This window comes from Bacidia gigantensis (genome assembly GCF_019456465.1).
Source record: "Bacidia gigantensis strain McMullin 20006 chromosome Unknown contig_245, whole genome shotgun sequence".
Classification (NCBI taxonomy): domain Eukaryota; kingdom Fungi; phylum Ascomycota; class Lecanoromycetes; order Lecanorales; family Ramalinaceae; genus Bacidia; species Bacidia gigantensis.
In genome coordinates this window covers 761,324-779,451 of record NW_025408601.1, presented here as the reverse complement: position 1 = coordinate 779,451, position 18,128 = coordinate 761,324, and the positions used below count along the sequence as shown (strand labels likewise).

Below are 18,128 nucleotides of genomic sequence, written 5' to 3'. Positions count from 1 at the left end.
AATAGATCAATACGGAAGCTTGAAGTCGTCTGATCCGGATGTCATCGATAGGTTGGGAGACTCTTTAGCCGTTGAACACTTTTGATGGTATTGGTCGAACGCAACAGCAAGGACGATGCTGTCCAGATATAGTGCCAACATGATCCGCACCTCCATTAAGAAAGATCCTGGCTGCGAGCTTTCTATAAAGTACGATTGAGATATCCAAACTTAGATCAACTTTTGCTATCTATACGTTATGCTGAAATACTCTGATGAGCTAAGTAGTTATGCGTTGTCAGGTTGAATAAATGTTTAGCTCCGGAAAAAGGGTTATTCTGCGGAACCTTGGTACCGCCCACCGTTGCATTTTCTAATAGCTCAACGAACTCATCACGATCATCTACCCAAACCGTTCACTCACATCAATATGGCGTTGCACGCGCTAGCCATCGCAAGAGCCTCTTTCACTGCTAGCATGACGAAGCCCGACCCTACGTCATTAAGCCGGAGCGACACAATTAGCTTTCTCGACTCGCTTGAAGGGATGCTAAGACTCTGCTCGACACAGAATGTCCAGGTTTGATGGTCAACCAAACATGATAGATGAGGAGGCTAAAGGACCTTTGAGCTTAGCGTTGTAAAGACTGGCTTGTGCAGAATGTACTTCCCTCCGGCAACCGGCTCCCGACCCTTGGAAAATATATGTTAGCCCGTTCAGAGTCAATAGAGAAAACAACCGAAGGCAATGATGATGGGACGTCCATTAGTCCGTCCTGTTCGCCTCAACGAATGCAAATACACCTACTCTATCTGATCCATGATTTGTTCCACCATGCTGAATTCCACTCTGAGGAGTATGCAGCTGCGCCTCTTTCGGCCAAACTTCAATTTTATCTGAAATCTATTGTGAAGAGTGCGTCGGGGCCTGTCCGAAGCGAAGGCTCGCTTCATCAGCAGCGATTGCAACAGCTGCTCGGCTTTTGGCGGGAGGAAGGTTTCTTCGATTACCCGGCAATTCAAGAGTTGCATGAGATAGCAACAAAGGGCGGCCAAGGAAACCGGACCTCGAAAGATGAGTCAAAAGTAGCAAACGGTAATTTAGAGGATGACAGAAGTGCTCCCTATATCATGCCAGCCGCGCACGGTGATGGATCTATTGCATTCTACGATTTGCCTGCAAGCAATATGATGCCTCATATTGCGCCAAACTCAACAAGGCCAATCAAATCAAATCTTGTCAAACCGCTACAGCTAGTCTCGGGTGCTGCTGATAAGTACCTTGCAACAGCAGTAGAGTCTTTTTTACAGGAGATTGACTCACTGGATAACATCCGGCTCGAGGAACAAAGACAACAGAAAATCGATGTCGATCAATTGGGGCAGCTTACTGTTCTCGACGATACCAATGCAAGCACATCTCGTGCCGAAGGCTATTATGGCTGGTCTAGGGGCTTTTGCCAGATGATCAAACGAGGTGAAAGCATAGAATCGTTGCGCACCACTTCCTTTCCAGATGTAACGAACGGTCGAAGCTTGCAGCCTTCTCATGTAAGACGTCGGAGCTCTTCAAGAGATAGACTTTCCCGAAGCAGCAGCATTTCCCGGGCGCGTTCAAGGAGTCCTGGGCGCCAATCCAAGACTCCACGCAGTTCCTCGAGATCTTATTCACCTCCAGCAACCTTCCGAGGCCCAACTAGGGCGCAAACTTCTCGAAGCCCACCTTATGATCCTCGTCGTCTGATTCAGCCACACACACAATCCCTGGTCGTAAACCAGTCTCCGGGTCTGGTACTCTCAGTACCTACGCATCCCTTCCCATTTCGGACCGATGGTCTTGGTGTCCCACCAAGACCTCCCAACTATGGTGGACTATGGCCGCCTCCGCCTCCTCCGCCGCCTCCTCCACAGCATTAGGGCCACCCTCATTGAGCACTCAAAAATCTGCTATTGCTTTCATTCATGGCTTCAGTCACCAGCCTAGCAACTAGCCCACTCATCAACCCAACATGGCCGGTTTCCTAGAGTCCGAAAATAGAACTATGAAGACGTGCAAGCCCAAACTAAGGGGCTCTATGAGATGCACACAATCCTCCATTCCATAATCGGCAAGGATCCACTCACAAACGGACCAGCGGATAACACATGGCAAGGTGATTTAAAGCAGATCTCGACTTCTGAGGCATTGTGCTAGTCGGGCAAACTGTCGCATTAAATCTTGATCACACTCAATTCACTCAAAATACCTTCTCCGTTGCTCCAACCGTTTTACACCAAAATTGACGTCTCGATTTCTTACGCCGAAGTAACGAAATAGCTTACTTTTGAGCTAACGTACGATTTACAGGCCCCTGACTAAAACTGAGAACATCTAGGAAGGGAGTCATGTGCGGCTTCAATAGACACTAGCGAAAGTGTTCAAGTACATAGCTTGTCGCCTCAGGTCTTCGGTCAAGGGGGGTTCAAGTCGTCCCCTTGCATCCCACCCCATTACGTAAAAAGATATGTACCAACCTCAGGAGTGCCACGTCCACGCTTGTGAATGTGAAGGAAAAGTCATGGCTTGCAGCAATCGGATCCAAAAGTCGCTTCAGACAACTTGCCCATGAAAAATCCAACCAGGTTCTCGCTTCTCTGTTCTCTGCCAGCCTTTACATGCCTGACCTCAGGTATTCTTGCTTACGATATACTACTACTTAGGTAAAATAGATTGTGAGCTTTTTGATCGGCGGTATGCTTGTTACCAATTTCTCCAACGCTGACATCCTTTAATTGACGAATCTTACCTTCTCCTGGCGACCTGCGCAAAGTATAGACCAAGCCCGAAATGTCAAGCCCATCAAATTGACTCGATCCTAAACTCTCTAGCCCAGGCTATCCTAGCCTTCGCTTTCTAGTCGACATGAGCCCTGATGCTCTCCTACGTAAGACCTACATTGAGACCCACACGTTGCAAAGCTGGGGCCATTTTGGCCCCAATCCTGGGCTATTGTCTCGCTCTGCAAATTGGACAAATCTCTCACGTTCCCCTTTCTCACACTCTTCGGTGTCACATGAGATTTTGACCTGATATATGTCGTGCTTAGCAAATATTGAAGAAGCGATCGCTTTGATCGTTTCGCGATCCGGCCCCGACGAGTCACCCTGCTCGTCTTGACCTCTTTGGTCAGGCTGCAGACTTAGCGATGCATGCGATTCCCTCCCCACGTCTATTCAAGCCATCGTAATTCTTCAGGAAGTGCGTGGACTAATACTCGTGGCCTGATCAGCCGCACTATCAAGGTATTATCTTGACAGACGGTCTCTGGTGGGCTCGCCGAGTCTTCAGGATCTCATGTCATCAGGTCACGTTGTTGTGGAGCCCGCAAAATACTCCAGTTGCCATACAGCAATCTTAGGACGGACAGATACTGACTTGACCTTGAATTGTCCTCCTACTTTTTCAGCAGGAACCGTATGAGCGTCAACTTGCTTGTGGGTTTTCTCGCAACAAAGCGATCCATCAAAAGCCTGGTCCGTGAATGTCCATCAACCAGATCATAGAGGCATACTACTTTGCACTGCCGCCACAATATGTTCGCGAGCGTTTCTGGACCTCATGGAGTCTGACCGTCTCTTATCGGTCGAAAACAAATGTATCGTAGGTACTTCTTACAATACTAGGCAGGGCGGACAAGTGGCTTTCGCAAACACTACAGTCCCAAATGAGGAACATTCTGAACTGTCATTTGCATAGAATGCTTCATTTAGCCTGGTCCGCATGCCTCTGATACACTCGAGAATTTGCTCTAGTAATTCTACGATTCTTATTCGCGCACCAAATCAAGTTGGGCAGATCAGCTTGCGTTTTGCAACATCTTGATGACGCCTTTAGAATGTTGAATAGATGGAATCTAAGTCTGACTACTCAGTTGGTGTACAAAGATCTCTATACAGATGTTGTTATCAAAGCGGTAAGATCAACTTACATCCAACACTCCGCAGCCGGTGAGAAGCGAAGGATCCTTTGTCCAACATAGAGCTATCGATCTCCTGCCCACAGTAATATTGTTTGCCTCTATGTCTGTCGAGAGCGGTATCACTGCTAACGATGGTTTAGAGTCCGCCTCCACCTCACGAGAGACATACATCGTCACCTCGGTTGTAAGTAAGGGTACTAACACTAGGCAACATGTGCGTGGGTCCATTAGCTCTACCTTAGATGTAAATGGCCTTTTTAAGTATATCTAGACGCGGGAGTTGTCAATAGTAGTCCCTTGTTCATTATTACAACGTACTTACCGAGAAAAGATAAGCAACTCAATTACTTTTGAAGGCTTTGAATACATACATGATTCCGACAGGCCATCATCACCGACATCGCTCCTCCTCATCTACGACCGGCAGACCGCCGCCAGCGCCTTCACCTATAACAGTCAACGAACTTCAGGTTCGCACCTTGCTTTGTTGAATAAACGCCAGCGAACGATATGGCTAAACTGCTTGGGCCGAACAAGTGTTTCGTGCAACAGCTGAACTTCTTGGGTTTGTCTCTCGCAGGTAACAAAACCCCTTTGATCTTGGTAGAGATAATAGTGTTCTACTAGGCAGGCCAAACACCATCTATTTCCAATCACATTGGGCCTTGTAGCGTTGCGTTTTGAAGCCACTGGAGTAGTTTGTGGTGTTGCTGGTTGCTGGGTGGTCACATTATATCAGCTATTGTAATAAGTTATCTATCAACCGCTAATGCAGTCTTCATGGATGGGAAAGATCTGGAGTTGGCCGTACAGCCTTTGTGTTTCGTCGAAGATGGAGCCATCAAGACGTAGCGCTAAGTCTGTTGATGAGTATGGCACAAGCTCCTTTAGGTTTAGAGTAGGTCATTGTATGACACCTCCTTAGCCATCTAATAGCTATGTAGAGTATGACGCCTTCGCAAAGGGTACCCTACCAGTCATTGTCTTTAGTGAGTTCGACAGGCGATTGAGGCAAGGTCTTAAGCTTCTGGATCACGAATCCGAGCCCCAAACCTCAACGGTCCCTCTTCGAAGTCAGAAATTTGATCATAGGCTGAGCTATGCAAGACTCACCGTCTATACCAGCACTAGCCCATTCTTTTCTCGTCCGGTTCCAAGCCACGGCGCTAGCGACCTTCCCTCTGTGTGCGTCGACTTTGCCGAGCAGCTTGCCTTCAAGCACATCCCAAACACAGACTTGGCCATCCTCACTACCACTCAGGACGATTGCATCAGCCATGCCTAAACACGACCGGATTCGATAGACTTGATTCGTATGACCCTTGTAGCTCTGAAGGCACTGCCCGTTTCTTTTGTCAAATAATCTGATTGTCGAGTCCAGCGTCGACAACAAAATAGCGTTCCTATCATTCGTTTGTTGCACAGATGTTATCGGATCTATTCCTGACCGTAAGTCCCGCAACTGCAGATCTTCTAGATGGATACGCACGCCCAACAAAGTCCTCACTAACTATCCCCATCCTCAAGTCATAGACCCTTACCTTCCCATCCACACACCCTGTCACAATCTCCCACCCACTAACCTGCAAAGCGCTTACACTATCCTTCGCCTGCTCCAGCACCTGCACAGGCTTCGTACTCTGACTCTTTGCATCCCAAATCCTCACCGTGGCATCGAAGCTCCCACTCACCACCACACTTCCCTCGTCACCCCCGAAATCCACACAATTCACCCGGCTGAAATGCCCCGCCCATCTCCTAAGTGTGCGAGCGGTGCTCACGTCCCAGAGGAAGACCTGCTTGTCCCCGCCAACGCTGGCGAATCGTGCGTTGTCCGCGCCAACAGCAAGGTCTAGAATCTCGTAGCCGTGAGCGGAATAGATTTGGATGAGGCCCGAAGAAAGGATATTAGAAGAGGCTTTGAGAGGGTTGTAGAGGCGGATTGAGCGGTCGGAGGAGCCCGTTAGAATCTAGCTCGCGCGTTGCCTGATTAGAGCGGCAGGATTCTAGAGTATTAAGAGGTGGGGTTCGTACGTATTGACCGAGGCCAGCGGAGAATGCGACGGCGTGAATGGGACCTTGGTGACCGGTGAGAGTAGTGACAACACGATTGGGGAAAGCCATGACATGTTGGGGATGCAGTAGGAGAAGGATGATCGACCTCAAAAGTCACACTACATTACAGGCTAAGAGTTTTCCATACGCACACGGAACCCTAGACTGCCAACATTCAAAGCACTGACTTGCCTTATGCATTCAAGTGGCCACGAGATAACGTATTCATGCAATCCAGCACGACACGTCAGTATTTCAAGCAATCCTAGCCCGCTCCGAGTGGTACGCAGAGCACCTAACGACGGCCATGGCTCCTCTGCACGCTCCCTTGCATCTGTTCTAGTTCCATCTCGAGATTTTTAATGCTGTATCACAATTAGCATTGTGCGCGAGAAGCAGCCTAGTATTGAAACATACGCGGCGTGTGTAGTCTCAAGATCTTTATTCAAACGATCCCGCTCGGCAATTAATTTTTGCTCCCATTGTCTGAAGCGATTCTCTTCCAGCTTTACCTGCTCGGTAAATCTCTTCCTCAATGCCTCTTCTTCTTCTTTGAATTTGGGATTATCAAGTTTCTTAGGCCGAGCTTCGCCAAACTTCCTCGTTTCCATTTGTTGCGCACGGTACGCCTCGTAGTGCATCTCTTCAGTCGTGTGGATCAGGTCAAGCATGTGTGTCCTTATCAAAATTGATCGCAGCTTCTTGAAATCGCAATGATCTTCATCCTCCACCTCTGCCACACCCCATGAGTATTGACGCCCCTTTAGCACTCGGCCATCCTGGGTTTTGACGTCTTTCTCTGAGCCGATGACGGCAAAAGGCATAGCTTCCAGTAGAGCTCGCGCGTGGTTTGCAGCAGCCTCGTCATCCTCTTCTAGTGGTGGTTGATAGATCTTGATGCCTTGCATCTCAATGACGTTCCTAATCTAGAACCGTTCGTAAGTCAAGCTTACTCAACACGCCTGGCTTGGTGCCACCTACTCTGTGTTTGAAGCGGGCAAGGTCAGTGGGGCTCAATGTATCCGCCTTTGCAATAACAGGGATGAGATTGACTCGTGAGCTTAGTCGCTTCATGACTTCGATGTCAAGGGGTTTGAGGGTATGACCAGTGGGGCGAATGAAGTACAGGCAGGCATGGACTCGGAGGTCGATTTTGTCAACCCTGCGCGGTTGCTGCTCCTGCAGCATGTAGGATTCGTGTTGGTCATCAAGGAATTCTATGATTGGCATCCACGAGTCCCGGTTGTTCACATAGTCACCAAAGCCAGGGGTATCAATAACCGTGAGGCGGACTGACCCAAGCTATCAGTGAGTATGCTTGGCTTGGGTCAATACGGAGTAGTATCTTATCCAACCTTTGAAGAACTTCTCCTCCAGCTCAGCCTTGGTGATCTCGATCTCTACGGTTTTGTCCACCTGCTTGGCATGGCGGCGGCGATGGTCTGCGTAGTTCTTAATCGTAGTAGAGAAAAGCGTGTTGATGAACGTTGTTTTCCCTAGTCCTGACTCGCCAGCTACCATGATAGTAAAGGCGGCACCTCGCTTTGCAACAATTTTGTGCCTATCGATCAGTAAGTAGGAAGGCATCAAACTGCGATAGAAGCTCGATCGCGGATGACGAGAGACGATACCGTTGGTTCGGAAGCTTTCGCGGAGCAATGTTAGCGGGGATGAAGAGCGCAGCGAACGTAGAAGAGGGCAGCATTCGTACATTGGCAATCCCGATCGGAGAAGCGCTCTCAGACGTTGCTGGAGCCATAGCTGCTCAATATCACCAAAAAGGTTGTAATGACAAGTACCAAAAGGTTTTCGATGGCGCAAAGATGGTGACCGCGGACTCTCAATGCAGGGAGATTTGTCTCGCTACTTTGCGCAGCACCGGTCAAACAAGGTAACGAGAAAATCAACTTGACGAAAGGTGTGTTGATACTACGGAACAGAATTTCAGGAGAAAAGTCTTGGCCCTGCCAAAGAAATGAGGCCAGAAATAGATTAGCTTGCCCACAGACCCTCTTCTCATTCTAGCCAACATGCGGAGGGGAGACAACAAAGCGCTCGCTGCGAGACGGCTTGAGCGGCGGCTGGCTGACTGTGGCCTGTCTTAGGATGAAGACTGATTTTGCGGTAGACTGCTCTTACAAGCCCCCTCCCCATTGTTCTTGGTCTAATGTTTCGTAGTTTTCTAACTTACTGGGCAAAGTATATTGCAAAGGCAACCTGCTTTTCACACCCGATGGTACAACTTTGATCTCGCCGGTGGGCAATCGTGTCACAGTCTTTGATTTGGTCAAGTAAGAATGAGCTTCAAAGATTGGCTAGACATGCTTGAGTTCTAACGTGCTCAGTGACAAATCCTACACGCTTCCCTGCTTTCACCGCCGCGATATTGTTCGCACCTGTCTGAATTCCCGTGGCAATCTTTTGCTTTCTGTGGATGAAGATGGCCGATGTGTTCTTACAAACTTTCATCGAAGGCTTGCCCTCTACCACTTCACTTTCAAACATCCACTTTCAGCTCTAGCTTTCTCGCCCTCCGGTCGTCACTTTGCCGCTGGTGGTGCTCGTTTCATCGAGGTGTGGCATATGCCAGATGTGCCAGGTGTGGATTCTCAAGATGGATTGGAGTTTGCACCCTTCAGACGCCATCGGATCTATGCAGGTCATCACGATCAGGTGCAGCATATCGAATGGTCGAATGATTCCCGGTTCTTCCTCAGCGCCAGTAAAGATCTCACTGCTCGGATATGGAGCGCGGACCCAGAGGAGAAATTCTCACCGACAACGTTGGCTGGCCACCGAGAGAGTCTCCTTGGCGCATGGTTTTCGAATGACCAGGAAGACGTAAGCTCACGTTCACCGTGAATGGTTCTTGGGCATTGAACGAGGTCTAGATATATACTGTCAGCCAGGACGGAGCACTTTTCCAATGGAATTACATACAGAAGCCATTCGAGAATGGGAGTGTAGTAGCCAACGATGAGAACGGAACGCCCCCTCAATGGCGTATATCACAGCGGCATTACTTCATGCAAAATGACGCAAAAGTCATGTCTGCGGCTTTCCATGCAGAATGTGGTCTTCTTGTTGTAGGTTTCTCAAATGGCCTCTTCGGCTTGTATGAGATGCCGGATTGTAGCGTAATACATACCTTGAGGTTAGTTCCCTCACTCATATGAATGATGTGCCCTTATGGAGGCATATAGTATCTCGAAGAATGACATTAATGCTGTCACCTTGAACCTTTCTGGAGAATGGCTCGCCTTTGGGTCTTCCAAGCTTGGTCAGCTCCTCGTGTGGGAGTGGCAATCGGAGTCATATATTCTTAAGCAACAGGGCCATTTTGATTCCATCACCGACCTCGCATTCTCTCCGGATGGCCAGCGCATTATTACGGCTGCAGACGACGGGAAAATCAAGGTGTGGGACGCGCCCTCTGGTTTTTGTACAGCAACTTTCACAGAGCATACCAGTAGTGTGACTGGCTGCGAATTTGCAAGGAAGGGCAACGTTCTTTTCACCTCTAGCTTGGACGGATCTGTGCGTGCTTGGGACCTGGTCAGATACCGAAATTTCAGAGCGTTTAGTGCCCCAACCCGTTTGTCATTTTCATGTCTTGCAGTGGATCCAAGCGGCGAGGTTGTGTGCGCCGGCTCTACCGATTCGTTTGATATCCACATTTGGTCCGTTCAAACAGGGCAATTGCTAGACCAGCTCTCTGGACATGAAGGACCTGTTTCGTCCATGGCATTTGCGTCTACAAGCGATGCACTTGTTAGTGGCAGTTGGGATAACACAGTGCGGATTTGGAGCATCTTTGGTCGCACACAGACAAGCGAGTCTTTGCAGCTACCGGCTGACATCTTAGCAGTTGCTTTTCGTCCAGATTCGAAACAAGTTGCCGTCTCAACTCTCGATGGTCAGCTCACCTTTTGGTCCTCTGAGGAAGGCACTCAAGAATCTGGTATTGATAATCGTCGAGATGCCTCTGGAGGTCGCAAGCTATCAGATCGGCGGATTGCTGCAAACACTGCCGGCACTAAGTCGTTTAATTGTATTGTATACAGTGCAGACGGTACTTGTATCCTTGCAGGAGGGAGATCAAAATACATCTGCCTTTATGATGTTCAATCAGGCACCCTGCTCAAAAAAATAACGACATCCGCAAATCTCTCTCTGGACGGAACGCAGGAGTTTCTCAACAGCCGTAACCTCACTGATGCGGGCCCAAAGAGCTTGTTAGATGAGAATAGAGAGGAGCCCGATTTCGAAGATCGCCTTGATCGGACTCTTCCTAGAACAATCGGGGGAACCCCCTCTTCAAAGCACTTACGACAACTTATTCGGACGTCTGCCATCAGCTTTTCACCCACGAGCCAAGCCTTTTGTGCAGCGACTACAGAAGGGCTTCTCATATACTCCCTGGACACCACGCTACAATTTGACCCTTTTGACCTAGAAATCGACATTACGATCGCTGCAGTTATCGAGGCCGTTGAGGAGAAAGACTATCTACGGGCACTCGTCCTAGCGTTCCGGCTGAACGAAAAGTCTCTCATAAGGCGTGTGTACGCGGCCACACCAACCGCAAGCATTGATCTGGTGGCGCAGCAGCTACCAAGGGTTTATCTAGCTCGTCTGATGGGGTTCATTAACGAAGCAACGGGCGAGACTCCACCCCTTGAACTTAACCTACTTTGGATCGAAGCTATACTAAGTTTCCACGGTGGTTACATAAAGGGAAATTCGTCAATGCATATGACGGGGATGAGAAGCATAAAGAAGACGATAGCCAAGATTGAGGCCGATTTGTCTAGACTAGGTGATGAGAACGTCTATACGCTTGATTATCTCCTGTCTCAGCAGTGATGCGCAGTATAAAGCAAATGTTGACCAAGGTAAGGGAAGGTTACAAGAAGGTTCAAGTCGTGAGTTCAGCAAATACATAGCCAGTAGAAGGCTAGCGAAACCTAGATCGTGGGACTAAGAGGATCTTGTCACTGGCGACAATTTGTTGATCCCAGCAATATTGTTTATGGCCAGAATGAGGTGTTACTTGTCTTCATTCAATCTCGGCTTCTTCGACCCCCTTTCGTCTTCCTGAAGCCCATGCTTCTGAGCTCCTCCAGATTTACCAGTCACTTCTCGTATCATCTCATCGATTTTGAAAGGATCGTCACCACCAACAGCAGCGACATCTTTCTCAAACTGTACTGGGCCCTCTCGTTGTGCAGCTTCAGCAGCCCCTTTAAACCCTTCTTTTGCTTTCCCCAAAACCTCGAATCTATTGCTCTTAGAAATCTTGTCATATTCCTTAGTGCCAGCCTCCACCTCGTCCTCATCTTCAGCGGTCGTAGTGGGCCGATAGATGCTACTTAAAGCGTCCTGAGCAGCAAACAATGGTTTGTCGTAAGCCTGATCTTCATTGAAGCCTGTATCAAACCCGCTAGTTTGATTGAACAACCGGGAATCATACATGGTTTCTTTAGATTGAGTAGGTTTTGCCAGTCCCAACGCTACCTTCTCTGATATATCTCTATTCTGCTCCCTCGCGAGCATCTGCATTCGACGCTCTGCACCCATCCGAGACTGGCGGAATTGCTTTTCATTTTCCTTCTTCCGTTCTTGTCGCATTCGTTGACGTTCTCTTGCGGCCTCTTCACCCTCGCTGTCTGATCTGTTCGAAGATGCTGAACTTCTGCTGTAAGATCTTGCCCTTGTCTCACGCCCACTAGCTTGAGCTTGTTCTTCTCGAGCTCGCCGCGCGAGTGCCCTCAACTGGTCTTCTTTTCGGGTTCGTTCCTTCTCAGCCAGTTTTTGCTGCATTGCTGCTCGTTGCTTGACTTCCTCTCTGGCATGCCTATCTGCCGTAAAGAGCGATTCTGCGAATTGGGCAAACTTGTCGTTTATAGTAACATCCTGCAACCCACGACCGTCCGCCGCGAGCCGCTTGTCAAGGGGAACGGTATAGCCTTTTGGATTTTTCCAATTAGAGACAGGAGGCGGAATCTTCCACGCTTCTTGATCTTCTGCAGTAAGTTTTCGGGGAGGTGAACGCATGACAGGTGGAGGCGGAGAGGGTGGGCCTCGAGGTATCTTTTTGTGCTTGAATTTAGGGGGTTCCATGGGGTCTTGCTGTCGCTCGACGATCTTCATTATGCGATCATTCTTGCGAGAGGTGTCGCCCATTTGGTTCGCAGGGGTGTAGCGAACGTAAGTAGCCTCATTCTTTTTCAACCCATTCACTTGCTTTGGCTTTTGAGCTGCAAGAGCGCCAGTCACCAATTTTGCAAGCGCCTCCTTGGTCTTTTCTGTTTGTTGAGCCACATCTTCTTCTGAGGGGCGTTCGAGAGATAGCTCTCCCACATCTGCCCTTTGCCGCAAAGGTATCAAGTCTTTGAAAGACGTATGAATGATCCGATTTCCGCCGTGGCCTTGTCGAGCAATTGCATCATATTTGACCTTCCCTTCGGCATCTACTTCTAACGCTAGTGCGTTCGAAGACGACGAGGACGATTTTCGTCCCATGTCAAGGGGATACTGGGCGAATGGAACCTCGGGAAAAGCCCCTCCGTCACCGTAATCATCTGGGCCCCTTGGCCGCCATGCAGCGCGCAAACCGTACGCCGGAGGCCCATGGCGCTGTAAGCATTTTAGCTGTAGTGTCTCGTCGTTGCTGAAGAAAGTTATGCCTACCTTTAAAACGACCTGTGTCTCATCCAGCACTCCAGCTCCGACTACCCTAAGTCCATTGGCCTTGGTATGGCTAGGCGCTTCTTCAGGCTCACCATTAAACATTGGCTTTGGCAATGCTTGTGAAAGCGAGGTCATGCTAGGTGACATCTTGATAAAAAGCACGTATAAGCCAAAAAGGTGAATAATAATTGTTCGTATATATCGCTACGGTGAGCGAAAGATACAGACTAGAGTAAATTACTTTGAATTAGATTAGTTAGTTCTAAGAGTATTAAGATAGCGATTTAAAGCCTTTAATTTATTAATAGAAATATTAAGGGAGAATAAAAAGAGTATACTTTTTAATAGAAAAATAATAAAATAATAATTATAATTTAATATAAACTTAAGAATATATTAAAAATTAAATTTAAAATTAAGTATATAATTATAAAACTAATATACTAGCTCCTTACTAGCGATTATAATAAAAGACATAGAATATAAATAAGCTTATAGTAATATATAAGAACTAATTACTAAAGAACTATTTATAGGGGCTAATACCCTTTATAAGAAGTTTTACCCTGCTTATTAAAATAGATAAAAAACCTTTTAATAAGTTTAACCTACTAAGCCCTTTTTACCCTAGCTCCTATAAGCTTTCTTAGCGCCTATAAATAGCTAGTAGCTAATAATTGCTTCCCCTTTATATACTAGTCTCTAGTATATAAAAGTAGAGCGGAAATAAGTTATAAATTAACTTATAAAAGCTTATTAAAAACTTTTTAAACTTTTAAAAATAAAAAAAAATAAAAAGTTTTTTATTATTATATATTATTATAGTGTAAATATTAATATATAGTAATAGTAATATTATATACTTAACTCTTCTATTATTATATAAATAGTAGAAGGCTAAGCTAATAAAACTATAAAATAATATTTTATTATTAAGTAGCTAGTACTATTATTATTATAATAAAAAATTATTATTATACTTATTTTCTCTTTTTAATAGTTTTAATAGCTATTTTTTATAGGTTTTATTATTATAAATATAATTGCTAGCTAATTACTAATATAAACTTAATATTTTTAAAAACTTTTTATATATATTATTATCCCTACTAACTCCTTACTAGTATATTTATTTTTTATTATTTTTATAAAAATAATATAATTAACTTAGTTATTACTTATATTACCCTTTTTTATTAAAGTAAATAGCTACTAGCTAAGTACTAATATAAGTTTAATAAAAATAAAAACTATTAACTTTTTATATATTATATATAAATATACTTTTACTATTTATAATTAATATTAATTATTTTATTATAGCTATAATTACTACCTTTTAGTAAGTATTTAATATTAGCTTATTATTAATATTAATAAAAATAGTTTATTAAAAAATTCTATACTTTTATAAAATAATTACTTTACTATTAATACTATATTAATAATAGCTTTACTACTATTAAAAATATTATTAAAATTATATTTAAAAAAATATTAATAATAATAGAAAAAGTATAACCTTATTAAAATTATAACTTTAATATTTATTATATAAGTATAGAAAGAATAAGAAAAAAATATAATATTAAAAAAAAAACAAAGTTTTAACTAATTTACTAAAAAAAATAACTAAAAAATATAACTCTATTATATACTACCTTAAGTGTAAGGAAATGTACTAGGTACAAGCCTTAATAAGCAATATATATAATGTAGTTAGTTGATAATAAATTAATTATAAAGCTATCTAGGAAATATAATAGAAGTAAGGCCTTATACTAAGCTAGATAGGGCTAAGCTAAGCCTAATTAGGATATCTTACCTTTCTTATATTCTAATCCATAATAGTATACTATTAAAAATAATAAAAAATAATATCCTTATTATTAATATAGCTTTATTTTTATCTATATATATTTAGCTTTTATAAAGAATTATCCCTATCTAATTTAGTCGAGTTTTAGGCAAAAACTACTTATATTATATTAAGGAACTTTTTCTTAGAAGCTGCAGCAACAATAAGGTTAAACTAATTAGGCTAAGAATTATGTTGGAGGGGTATCTAAATATATAGAAGGACTAATAGTAAGCGGAAGCTAATTAGTTAGAAAAAAGTATTAAAAATTAGAGGTAGGAAATTATTATTTTAATAAAGCTAGAAAATAGTACAGAATAGCTATATAACTAAAAAACTATAGCTTAAATTGTCTAAAACTAGCTTAAAACTTATTAATAAACTCTAAGCTATATAAACTATAAATAGAAATAAGAATAGAAATAGCTTATTTCTTAAGCTATTTTATATAGGTTTTAGCTTTAGAAGCCTTTTTTAAATAGGGAGCCTATTTCTGCTTTTTCTTTATATTATATCTAAGCTTTTTAATTAGTTAGTTCTTTAGCTTATCTTTTTAAGCTATAATTAAAGGAAGCTTATTTATAAACTATTTTTTAAAGTTATTCTATATAAGGGTAAGTAAAATAATTAGCTATAAAGGCTTAATTGTTTTAAGTATTTTAAAAGGAATATAGTATATATAGAGGTTAGAAATTATAAGGTATAATATTAGTTTAAAAGCTAAGTATATAAGAGCTTAATTTTAATAGGCTAGAGAAGGTATAGCTAGAAGCGATAATATAATAGAAGCTAATTTAGTTAGTATAAAGGTAGCTACTATTGCTATATATATTAGTTTTAATAATATAGTTAGAGGAGTAATTATAAAGTAAACTTTAATAAATAAATAGTTTAAGTATATCTTTTTATAATAAATAGCTAGGTCCTATAATTAATTATATTAATATAAATTATATAATAAATAGATAGCGCTATTATTATATATAATATTAATACTATTAGTATATATATATATTTAAATAAAGTTTACTTTTATTATATTAGCTACTATAAAGCTATTTTAGTAGGGCTAAAGCTTAAAGGTCTTAAAATAAGCTTAACGCAAGATAAGTTTATAAGTAATAGAAGAAAATATAGTAGTATAATAATATTTAGCTAAAGAATTGTTAGAAATTTTAATAATAGTATTTTAAAGATTTTAATAATAGTTTTTAGTAGTTGCTAGCTAGGTGTTAGGGCTATAAATATAGATTTTCAATATTTAAATAAATATAATAATACCTAATCTTTTAGTATTACTATTATTTATAAAGAAACGCACTAGGTATAAGCCTTAATAAGCAATATATATAATATAGTTAGTTAATAATAGATTAATTATAAAGCTATCTAGGAAATGTAGTAGAAGTAAGGCCTTATACTAAGCTAGGTAGGGCTAAGCTAAGCCTAATTAGGATATCTTACCCTTCTTATATTCTAATCCGTAATATTAAGTAATATTAAAGTATAAGTTTTTTTTTAATACTATTAGTATACTAGCTTATTAACTTATATAAAATAAATTAAATTATATATTAGTAATAAATAATAAAGTAGAAATATTATTTTCTTTAATTTTTTTTATTTTTCTTATTTATATTTTTCTTTAATAATAAAATAAATAAAGGTAATACTAATATATTACTAATACTTACTAATAATAAGAATAATAAAAATAATAAAAACAATAATAAAAAAATATATTCTCCTTCTTTTTCTAATAATAATACTCTGCTAGTAGGTAATAATACTTTTATTAATATACTTAAAAGTATTATACTTTATAGAAAAAATAAAATAAATTATATCTACTATTTCTTTGCTAGTGCTAATAAATTAAATAATATTAAACTCTAGCTTAAATAATAATAATATTAATAATAAAATACTTTTAAATAAGTATAAACTTAAGTTTAAAATAATACTTACTTCTTTCCTTTTATTATATAAAAAATTTACTACTTCCCCTATTATTAAAAAGTATAATAAATAGTAAATATTAAAAGTCTAAAATAGTAATAAAGTAATTTTATTAATAAAATACTTCTATTAATATTTTATTAGTAATTAGAAATTATTTTTTATTAGGCTAGTTTTAATATATAAATATAAATAGTATTTAGTATTTAAAGTTAAAATTTTTAACCTATATATTAAAGTACTTTCTAATTTATATTAGACTTTAATTTAATAATAATACTTAAGTATTAACTTAATATATTTTTATTAAATTAGTTTAGAAAAATAACTTTTAATTATATTTAATTATTAATAATTTAATTACCTTCTACTACTTCTATTATTAATATACTAGTTTAATTTAAAAGTAATATTATCTTTTAAATATAAGTACTTTTTATTTATTTTTCCTTTTTCTTTAACTTTAAATTATTATAAATACTTTTTAATTTATAAGTTAAAAAGCACCTTTTAATTTATTACTTTTACTTTCTCTTTAGTTAATAATACTAGTAGAATAGCTATAAATAAAAATAATATTTTATAAATAACTTAAGAGGTAAAATATATAAAGAATAATAGTTAAGTATAAAAGCTTAGCTAGGCATATATTATATACCCTAGCTAGCTTATAATTATTATTATAATTACTTTTACTTATATATTACTTACTTTTTAAACTCTTTTTAAAAATTTATTATAGTATTTAATTCTTTATATAATAGTTATTAATTATAATTAATACTTTAATTTATTTATTTTATTTTATATTAAACTTTATCCTTATTTTTAACCTTATTTTTAACCTTATTTACTATTTTTTTAATCTTTTATATTTCCTTATTATTAATTAGCTCTAGTCCTTATATAAATACTATCTTAGTATTATCTTAATAAGTATAAAGTTTAAATAATAATATATAAAATATAAAATAAATCTAGTATATTAAAAATAAAGTTAAATAATATACTTATACTCTAATCTTATTTTTAATTCTAAATAGCTTAATAAACTTTAAATAAAGCTTTTTATTTAAATATTTTTACTTAAAGTTTTTAATATTTAATATAATTAAGTCCTTTATATAATACTTTTTTAAAATATATTTCTAATTATAATACTTAGCTTAGCTTTCACTAATAGTATACTAGCGCTTAGCTATTTAATTTTATAATAATTATAAATATTTAATATATTTATTTATAATAAGTACTTTCTCTTTAAAAAAATTATCTTTAATTTCCTAATATATTTTAGAGTAATAATTATACATAAACTTAAAAAATATTATATTTATACTATTATAATAGCTATTTATATATATATATTTAGCTATAAAAAGTAGTTTTACTTAATTATTATATTCTTTATTAATAAAACTTCTTAAATAATACTTTAGTACTTAGTTTTAATACTTTATTTATTTATTTATTTATAAGTAGAAAGTAGTACTAAGCTGCTTATAGATTTTTACTATATAATATAGAAATAACTAGAATATATTTATAAATAAAAAATTATAAATACTTACTATTTTATTAAATATATTATACTATAAAATAACTTTTTTAAAAAAAACTTTTAC

The 18,128-nt window shown here is 39.6% G+C and overlaps 4 protein-coding genes across 4 annotated transcripts; 2 read left to right on the top strand and 2 right to left on the bottom strand.

The window, feature by feature from the left end:
• Positions 1 to 409: 409 nt before the first annotated feature.
• On the top strand, positions 410 to 1,896 carry KY384_005297 (uncharacterized protein; the record flags this gene model as incomplete). The annotated part of the gene is made up of 3 exons (XM_044813798.1): positions 410 to 559; positions 640 to 1,456; positions 1,781 to 1,896. The coding sequence occupies 3 exons, from the start codon at positions 410 to 412 to the stop codon at positions 1,894 to 1,896; spliced, it is 1,083 nt and encodes a 360-aa protein (XP_044669099.1).
• A 2,963-nt stretch (positions 1,897 to 4,859) lies between these two features.
• SPN4 (Septin spn4) lies at positions 4,860 to 7,752 on the bottom strand (the record flags this gene model as incomplete). The annotated part of the gene is made up of 8 exons (XM_044813797.1): positions 4,860 to 4,867; positions 5,052 to 5,219; positions 5,446 to 5,790; positions 6,294 to 6,358; positions 6,411 to 6,919; positions 6,975 to 7,285; positions 7,349 to 7,554; positions 7,625 to 7,752. 8 exons carry the CDS (start codon positions 7,750 to 7,752, stop codon positions 4,860 to 4,862), a joined length of 1,740 nt encoding a protein of 579 aa, XP_044669098.1.
• An 84-nt stretch (positions 7,753 to 7,836) lies between these two features.
• KY384_005295 (uncharacterized protein) lies at positions 7,837 to 10,859 on the top strand (the record flags this gene model as incomplete). The annotated part of the gene is made up of 5 exons (XM_044813796.1): positions 7,837 to 7,884; positions 8,172 to 8,284; positions 8,339 to 8,834; positions 8,885 to 9,147; positions 9,197 to 10,859. The coding sequence occupies 5 exons, from the start codon at positions 7,837 to 7,839 to the stop codon at positions 10,857 to 10,859; spliced, it is 2,583 nt and encodes an 860-aa protein (XP_044669097.1).
• A 183-nt stretch (positions 10,860 to 11,042) lies between these two features.
• PRP45 (mRNA splicing protein) lies at positions 11,043 to 12,833 on the bottom strand (the record flags this gene model as incomplete). The annotated part of the gene is made up of 1 exon (XM_044813795.1): positions 11,043 to 12,833. The coding sequence occupies one exon, from the start codon at positions 12,831 to 12,833 to the stop codon at positions 11,043 to 11,045; it is 1,791 nt and encodes a 596-aa protein (XP_044669096.1).
• Between the last annotated feature and the right edge of the window lie 5,295 nt (positions 12,834 to 18,128).